The sequence below is a fragment of the Acanthaster planci genome, linkage group LG18 (genome assembly GCF_054643075.1).
Source record: "Acanthaster planci isolate LZ-2023a linkage group LG18, COTS_SCS, whole genome shotgun sequence".
NCBI lineage: Eukaryota > Metazoa > Echinodermata > Asteroidea > Valvatida > Acanthasteridae > Acanthaster > Acanthaster planci.
The window spans coordinates 11,042,678-11,051,875 of NC_141794.1; the positions used below are offsets into that span (position 1 = coordinate 11,042,678).

Genomic DNA, 9,198 nt, shown 5'->3' on the forward strand with positions numbered 1-9,198 from the left:
AAAATCCCCAAAGGCAGACCGCGCAAGGGTTCCGGAAGCTCGCTGCGTGACCTTTTACTTTCAGTCTCTATTCAAAGTTCCCGTACTGAGTTTCGGAGCACCTGGGAACAAGGAGTCTGTCATACTTGCCATATTGCATTCTTGTCCATTTGTCAACACCGAGCCTAATGCTGGTACCCGGATTTTATTTCATGCATAGGCTACCAGTCTACATTGCCAAAAGTTCATGAATGGGCGCTTTTTGAAATTGGTCCTGGCAAATTGCAGGAGTACAACATGGCGACTCACGTCTGGAGTAACATTCCTAGTGATGTTCACTTATTTTACTGATGTTTTCAATTGAAATCGCCTATCAAAAGTGGTCAACAAAACTATCATCAAGGTAGGTAGTTAGGCCTCCTATGAGAAAAACATTATGGTTCGGTAATGGAAAGTAATTGGGAATTTGGGGCGCGATAAGCCTTGCTTACCGATATCGTCATGATCGTTGTCTGTGTTTATTGACATCAAACAGTTGTCAATAAGAAATATCAAAAGCTCAGAAAGAATTCAAGTTGTAAACCCAGCTCGGAGAAGTTTCAGATAGACCAATTGCACAGTTTAACAAAAGAGCACCAAGAAAAGACACTAAAATTATAAAAAAGCAGTAAGAAGAGAACGTTCGACCTAGGACACAGGTGAGAAAGGAAGGGAGAACCTTGGAGAGGCCTGGCAAGGCATGAACAGAGGGGGGGGGGAAAGGGGGAGACAGTTATTGCATACAAATTTGGAGAAAGGGAGAAGAGGATATAAGGGGAAAGAGAGGGGTAAAAAAACCGCACGAGCTCATTTTTGACATGAATCCTAATTATCAATTATCATGACACAATGTACACCATGTGCTAAATCAGGATGATTGTGTTGACATGGCTGAGCCATTTACATACTCAACTTTTGCAGTCTTTTCAAACTAGCAGGCATCTTGTTAACCTTAAAGTGAAAAAACCCATTACATTACGAGTCAGTTTTCCTGTCACCCACAAATGAAATCTGCTCTGTGATTGATCCAATTTGCTTCCATTCCATTCACCAATCACAGCTCAGCTTTCATTTCGGTCAGGAAAACAAAATGAAAAGATAGGAGCTGTGTTGCGATTTGTCAATCTTATCAAGCTATCCCACAGCCGACAATTATTGAGAGTACTTGCTGCTGATTTTCTGTAGTGTGGATGGGCAAATGCTCAAGAATTGCGCCATCCATTTTAACCCTGCTGTGCGGAAGTCACTCTTTGGGTCATTTGGTAAACACCTCAAAGAAGCACAGCTGTGTTGTGTTGTGCACTGCACCAACTGTCCCTCACAGGAATATCAGATTGCACTTTTGTGCTGCCCAACAACTGTGCTTCACTGTTTCATGTGCATATCTGTGCAGTAAACCAAATGCAGTATTGAGGACTGCACAAAAGACCCTGGGTCATTTTGTGCTCGCAACCAACTGTGTACACACTGAACCTGTGCATGTTTGAGTTCCATATAGAAACTACATGCTCACCAGTGACTGTGGGCATTTGTGCACATTTGTGCTGTAAAACCAAAGGAGGGTTAATGAGGATATAACGTGAATAAACCTCCCCATCTGTCATCTAACTTCATCAAGAAGGCATACATGTGTGAAATTTGGTTGCATAAATAGCTGTGATGGAAGAGTTGGTTAGCACAATCAAAACAGTCAGAATGTTTATGGGAGTTTGTACATGGCTGTATTTAAGGTTTGTATAAACCTTACTAGTAGACTGTGCTGATATGCTATGGTTTTTTAAACCCATGGCATGACGAATAAAATATTTACGCCAAACAATATGGACATTCAAATCCTGCGCCATCTGGAAGCTTTGTTTACCTTTTATCGTGAAAAAAAATTACATTACGAGTCTATGACAAGTCAAGGATTTTTTCATCTTGCTGTGATCTCAGGTTGCAAAAGCTCTCGGATGAATGCATGTATACAACTGTGTGGTAGTGTGTCCATCCATGTGCAAGTTTTCATCTCTGGTCTAGGCCTAGCCTTGGGGGCCCAGGTATTGGAATGACTGGACTGCCTCCATACCCTACCCCCACAACCGTGTGGTTTGTTGCCCACCGTGCTCAAGGGTATCCATGCCCTTGGTACAGAGGCAGTCTAGTACCCTGGGCCCCATTCACGGGACTAGTCTGCCTGTAAGCCTACCTTTTTGCCCATGAACTTACATGTTATGTACACAACTATCATGACTTTTTGGGGTTCGTCAGGGAGCCCTTGTAACTGGAGTTAAAAGTAAGGTGAAAGCACCATTAATTTGTCGTAATGTAGCAGTTTTTTTTACCACGAAAGGTTACATAACTCCTGGGTGTCATGAAGGAGTTGCAGGCTAATGTGGGCTTTTAACCAGTTTACCAGCATGACCAAATGTGCTCGAACCCTATACATCCATATTTGTGCACTCTCAAAGTCTCATTAATTTATGCCAGTTTTAGCAACAGCTTTTCTAGCAGTAATTAATGTCTAGTATTCCTGAAAACCGATGGTGTCTCGCCATTTGTTTTTGTGTATGTGTCAGTCGCATAGCATTAATAGTCAACCATGGATGCTCAGTTAGATGAACATTTTCAAGTGCTTTTGATTCAAAAACTCAAATGAATTTTGACTTTTTTGTCTTTATTCAGCACTGTTGGACCTACTGCTCCTGACATGTCTTGAGTGGGTTTTACATTTATGATCGTCAATGAAGATGGCATCATCTAGGCCAACTGTGTCCTCCATTGAGGACATTGCCTGGAAGCAGGAACAGCGGGACTTCTGCAATTTTGAAAATTATGCCCTGCCAGGCACTGTTCTGGCATCATTCAACGAGCTCAGACATGGCAATGATTTGATTGATGTTGTACTTACTGTAGGAGAGAAGGAAATCCCTTGTCACAGGTTTGTGCATTTCATTCTGTTGTCATGATTTCATGCCTGCCTGCTGTCCCAATTTATCAAAACGTGCGCGCATGAACTCTTTCTTACACTGTCTAGCCCGTACATTGGCACTGATCAGTCCATGTAAAGGTAGTTTTGTGTTTTACTATTGATCCTGCAATATGAAAGTCTTCCACAGACCAAGCTCAGGCGCTCGACACCAAGTACAAGAGACTGACCACTGAGGACAGTCAAACATTCTTTGTTCCCTAGCTTCCCTTCATGTTGTGTCTTCTTTCATGTCCAGCATTTCTGAAAGGAGAAACTACTTAGACGCAGCTCCCTCTAATACCTTGTTAGAAATAATAGCTTGATAATTTACGCATGTAAATGTATTCCTTCTTGTTGATTCCCAAGAGTCGTTTTGGCAGCCAGCAGCCCGTATTTCAAAGCCATGTTCACCCGCAATGTAGAGGAAAGGGGCCAGAGGAAAGTGACACTTCAGGATGTCAACCCAAATATGCTACAGATGATAGTGGATTACATTTACACATCACAGGTACAAATGTATTAATTTTCTAGAGCCTTTGCTGCGATGTTCTTTCAAGACTTTATCCAAAATTGCATGTAAAAGATTTTGATGGGATTGAAATATAAGGTTTTATTGACAGAAACCATGAGGTTCTGATGCAGTTGCCTTCGCTTTGAATACAGCACGATACACGGTAGATTTTCTTTTCAATATTTGACATTGCACTTAACTACGATTGTATGATCATCTTCTTTGAGGAATACATGTACAGTATGTCTCAATATTCTGTGCTTTTGTTTCCTGTCAAAAATTTATATTTGTGTTATTAAGCTCATACACTGAACCCTTTTGCGAAGGCAGTGAACGTTGCTTTAAAATTGATTCCAACAGGTGCGAATAACAACAGAGAATGTGCAAGAACTTCTGTCCACGTCTAACTTTTTCCTGATCAAGTGCCTGGTGTACGCCTGCAGCAACTTTCTCATCAGGCAGTTGGATGTGGACAACTGCATCGAGATGCACAGTTTTGCTGAGTCCCAGGGTTGCGAGGAACTCAGCCGAGCTGCCTGCGGGTATGTAGTCCGGGAGTTCCCACAGGTGTGCAAGACGGAGGCCTTCCTCAATGCAAGCCCACAGCTGCTGAGCCAGTATGCTGCCCACGAGAATCTGAACGTGAGGAGTGAGGCGGAGCTCTTGAGGGCACTTTTGGAATGGCTTACGCACGGAGAGAAACGCGAGGCAAAGCAGAGGAGCTTCCTGTCCGTAGTCAGGCACGTCAGGCTCCCGTTTGTCGGCCAGGAGTGCTTGGAGGAACTCAGCAAGATGCCGGCCGTCATGGGACTGATGGGATGCGAGGAGCTGTTTGCCCTCGCCATGGACTGCAGGGAGGACCGTGTCACCTCCCCACCAGCTGAATGGAGACGTCCCCGCACATCTTCAAACTATGCGGAGATGCTGGTTGTCATTGGTGGTGTGTGTATGAAACACAACAGACCTCCACATAGCAATAAGAGGTAACACATTGAGGAAACCTATGCATTAAAACCTGCTGGGGGCCTTGTGACAATCATGGACTTCCCCCTTTATAGCTTGTTCCATTATCACCCTGGGCCCTTATTTATATTTTTAATGCACTTGTTTGCAACCTTTGTTTTTAGTAACCTAAAGAAAAATTCCTAGAACTGGTTCTGGGAAACACATTTCCAGACCTGGCAGTGGAGCACACAGTATTTCCAGTCTTTCATCTGAAAACAAATCTAGGATTACTTGTTTACCCTCACTTGTTGGGGTGCCAGGGTGTTGATTCTCTGCAAGGGTCTAAGTTCCACAGTAATGTAGTCAGAACCTTAAGACTCCACAAGGCCATCATCACAAGACCATCACTAGGCTACACATGCACAAGGAGGCTATCACAAGACCGTCGTAAGACCCCACAAGGCTTGTGGCCATCATCACAAGACCATCACAAGGCTACACATGCATAAGGAGGCTATCATAAGGCCATCACAAGCAGCACAAGACCTCAAACATGAATTCAACTCACAAAGCTATTCAAACATATAGCAACAAAAGCATTTCTTTGTCATTGTTACCCTGTTACCTGTGAGTGGTCTTACAAACAGTCTTATACCATGCCTTTTAATGGTCTTGACTTCAACTCTGGTTGAAGTAGCGAGCTGTACAGCTCAACTGTTCTGTACCTGCGGTTTTGTAGCTGTGTCATTTTCTTGTCAGTAACTCCGTAAACTACTGTTGTGAGCCACCCTTGCAACTCCACAAGTGGAACAAGCTGGCGCCAATACCTTACACGATTCGGAACGTCGTCATGTATGACGTGGTACGATTCAAGAACGATGTGTACTTGACCGGGGGATTTGACGGTGAGATGCAACCTGGGGCTGTGACGTATGTCTGGGCGTACCGCACTGAGATGGACACATGGGAAGAGCAGGAGAGACTGAATGTTGCAAGGTGAGGTCTCGTAGAGGAGTCCAAAGCAAGCCTTCTTAAATTTCACTACGGGCCCTTGTTATTCTATTGCAGGTCCCGACGAGTCCATGAGTCCTCCAAATCCATAGTTCTTTCCAAAATCCATTCCAGATCCTCTCTATTACTCCTGAATCTTACAAGAAGCTGACACGTTGCATCCACATAAACCTGGCTGTAGCCTTTTAGGGCACAGTGGTCAGGCAGCCAAGCTTGTCTGTGCTTTATGATTTGTCTAGGAGGAGTGCTGTAACTTCATGATATGTTGCACTGAAATCAGGATGGTATGGATTGGTTGTGCACATCAGGCTTTCCCTGCCTTTTCAACTGTGAGGCGGCCCACCATATGGATTTTAGCGACCACCTTGGGCTTTCCTGTTGAATTTTACTCCCTCATGCTTAAAATAGACAAAGATGGAAGGAAAACAGCAAAATCACTTAGCTTTGTTGAAACAGATCACTTTCAAATCGTTCAGAATGACAAAGAGGGACACAGAATAAAAGATTGAAAAGAAAATCTGCTGTTAATAAACTCAGTTTGAATTTCTTTTTCTTGCACACAGATATCAGCATTGCTCGGCGGTACTTGGTGGGCACATCTACATTATTGGTGGCTACGATGGAAAAACCAAACTCAACAGTGTCGAAACCTACGATTCAGGCAGCAATACCTGGACATGCATTCAGCCAATGACAATCCCTGTTGCATTTGCCACTGCCGCTGCATGGAATGGAAGGCTGTTTGTGATTGGTGGAATGACCCAGGATGATCGGGTGTTCAGTGGGATTCAGTGTTACGACTTGGAGCATCGGACATGGACTGTTATCAGTACGCTTCAGGTTAACCGAAAAGGTAAGATTTTGACATAATATATTGAGGATCCCAGAAACACTGACAAACCAATCTCCAAAGAGTTATATGCATAAAGATGTATAGGGGGCATGTTCCATATTAGTTTGTAAGGAGTACTAATGATTCAACAAATCTGTAGCATATTCACATATTCATAGGGACACCGGGGGCATATATCACTATGGGCCCTCATTTAGTGCCCCAGTCTGCCCTTGGGTCTAACTGTGCTCAAAGTGGATATGTGTATGCACCGGGGGCATATATCACTATGGGCCCTCATTTATTTAGTGTCTCCAGTCTGCCCTAGGGTATTTTCCGTGATCGAAATGGATATTTGTATATATACCTGTGGTGCTCAAATCTCTACGTTTGCACAGATAGTATGCAGACAGTGGTTCTTCATCCCGCTTTCATCTTTAACATGAATCTCATCTTCACATACTTCTAGGAAAAATTCAGCTCGAAGGGGTTTAGGATCCTTAATAACCATGACTGTTTGGATTTACTTCAACACTGAACCTACATGTATGTCAACCTATGTCACAGGTTGCAAGTGCGTGCTGTTGAACGATCTGATCTACCTCTTCGGAGGCGTGACAAGGGAGGTGCAAGTCTACGACCCTGCCTGCGACAAAGCCTTTAATGTAGCTTCGATGATAAGCGCTCACATGTGCACTGGAGCCACAGTGCTGAATGGTAAGAATTTTGGAGGATCGACAAAGATAGACTACATCGATTTAAAAGGACAAATGCCAAGGGAGTTTATAGATGCTAATCGATTGAGCGTGGGTAGGTGTAACACTTAAGACACATCTGGAAAATCCTCATGGTCGTTTCAAGCTTTAAAGGAGGCGAGCTACCCACAAATCTCTGTCTTATGAGAGGTGCATCATTCCACAAAGTGACAACCGAACCATTGGTTATTAGGGTTAGTACACTTTCATCATTATAATAATGTTGAAATTTTACATCAGCATGATAAAACTCATTTCATTGTGATGATTGCTTGCTATGTGATGGCAGTATTCACCAGTGCTAGTCAGCCCTTGGCTTGTTGCATTGAGGTATTTGGATCTTCCAAGTACCCCCCCAGTATGATGGTATTATCAAAGCACTTCCACAGAGTACTAACTTTTCCTTCTATTCTCACTTGCTCCAGGGAAAATCTATGTTGCAGGTGGCGACAATCTCGAAAACACCGTAAACAACAAGTGGGACTCTGTGGAATGCTATGACCCGGTCACGGACGAGTGGCAAATGGTGGGCACCATGCCCCTCTCGCTCTACATGCATGGTCTGGTGACGGTCATCCGCAACTGCCTGACCATACGCACCCCACCAAATGAGATGCTGCAGCCAATTGGACCGTCCATGCTGTACAGAGGCTATGGCGAAGGCCGAGTGGATTATGACCCGAGGTAGCAGTGCAGTTTGTTGACTTTATTTGATCTTATTCCCCGAATCTGTTTTATAAATTGCAGACTATCGATTAGGATGGCGCCAGACTGTTCTTTATGATTTCCTTGCATTCCCTTTCAGTATTTTTCCAAATCTGGCTTTAAACACCAAGGTATATTTTGTGTGTTCAATCATGAATTTTGTTGATCAGAGTAGAGAGGTATCAATTTATAGTGAAATTACATTTTATTGCTTTTGCTTTTACTTTCAACATTAAAAAAAGAATTGGCTCTTGATTTCAATAAGGCCAGCCCCAAGAATAAAGTCTATTCAGTTCACATCTAAAGCTAGTGTGGTTTTCTGTGACATTTTCACTGGTCCGTGTCAACGTGTTCACAGCTGCAGATGACACAAAAGTCAAGTCTGTGGAGGCGACCCAGTGTTGAACTTGGCTGATGTCTTCTGCCCGTTTTGCAGCAGAGATCATTCTTTGAAGGAGGCTTCAAGCATGAAGACACCCCCCCAGAGAAATCAGCATTGGTGTTGCTCTGCTAACGTAGAACTTAAAAAGGGGCTGTTTGTATTGGATCATGCTATTTAGCACCAGCAAACATCAACATGTACAAGCATTTCGATGGGTAAATATGAGTTTAGAATATAGATGGGACTTCCAAATATAACTCAGTTTCTGCCATTTATTTCAAAGGATATTTTGAGTTGAAATTGTTGGCAAGTTTAAACAATGACTGTGCCATTTGTGCATCCCAACGTAACAGCAGTCAATTTTCCGTACAGTGGATCATTACAAGAAAGATGGCAGCCTCCACTCTATGTGAAAAACATGCCATTTTCCTGCAGGAAGGTGGATGTATATGTACATTTACCCTCTTGCGTAATTAGGATAACCGAAAGTCTGCTAAATCCAGTGATTCCCTCGTTTGAAGCTGTAGAACACAGTTTGACATTGTGTGGTGTTGACGCTGGTCATATCTGCTCGCACTTGCTGATGCTTACAGGAGCCAGTCTAATCTTGTCATTTCACAATGCCCAGAGTTTCAGACCACAGTCGGTAGATACGTGTATATGTTTCTGTTTACTGAAAAGTCGTGCTTGGTGCACAATTAAAGATAACTTGTGGTAAAACCCTGTTGACGTGTGTTTTTAAACTATGAATCTCCAGTATTTTGTGTTTGAGATTTCCTGAGAAGATTTATAGATATTCTAATGTTAAGGCTTTTATTTATTTTGTTTGAGTATTGATTTTGCAAAGACATTGGTGTAATATTGATTGTACATATGTAAAAGAGAGCAAATGAGAGGAAATATTGGAAGCAGAGCAGTTTTATCATGGATTATTCTTGTTTTCTTTTTTGAGATTTTTGGGTTGAATTATGACCCGTCCGTGTATGATCCCACTGATGTAGACACCTGCACCTTTGCAACAGCACCGCCCAAATTATGTTAAACACAGTGAATGCTGAGTTAGTGTGGTTTTAAAAAAATGAATTGAAC

The 9,198-nt window shown here is 42.9% G+C and overlaps 1 protein-coding gene across 5 annotated transcripts; it reads left to right on the top strand.

Moving 5' to 3' along the window:
- The first annotated feature begins 239 nt into the window (after positions 1-239).
- Positions 240-9,038, top strand: LOC110978796 (kelch-like protein 24). 5 transcript variants are annotated; one of them, XM_087148717.1, is made up of 9 exons: positions 240-382; positions 2,683-2,938; positions 3,335-3,476; positions 3,840-4,462; positions 5,184-5,420; positions 5,999-6,288; positions 6,835-6,984; positions 7,448-7,709; positions 8,086-9,038. In XM_087148717.1, the coding sequence occupies exons 2-9, from the start codon at positions 2,742-2,744 to the stop codon at positions 8,093-8,095; spliced, it is 1,911 nt and encodes a 636-aa protein (XP_087004843.1). In that variant the 5' UTR covers positions 240-382; positions 2,683-2,741; the 3' UTR covers positions 8,096-9,038. The 5 variants fall into 5 exon arrangements, with proteins under 5 accessions (XP_087004843.1, XP_087004845.1, XP_087004847.1 ...); XM_087148719.1 differs by having other exon boundaries at positions 7,448-7,706; XM_087148721.1 differs by having other exon boundaries at positions 7,448-7,706; positions 8,092-9,038.
- The last annotated feature ends 160 nt before the right edge of the window (positions 9,039-9,198 follow it).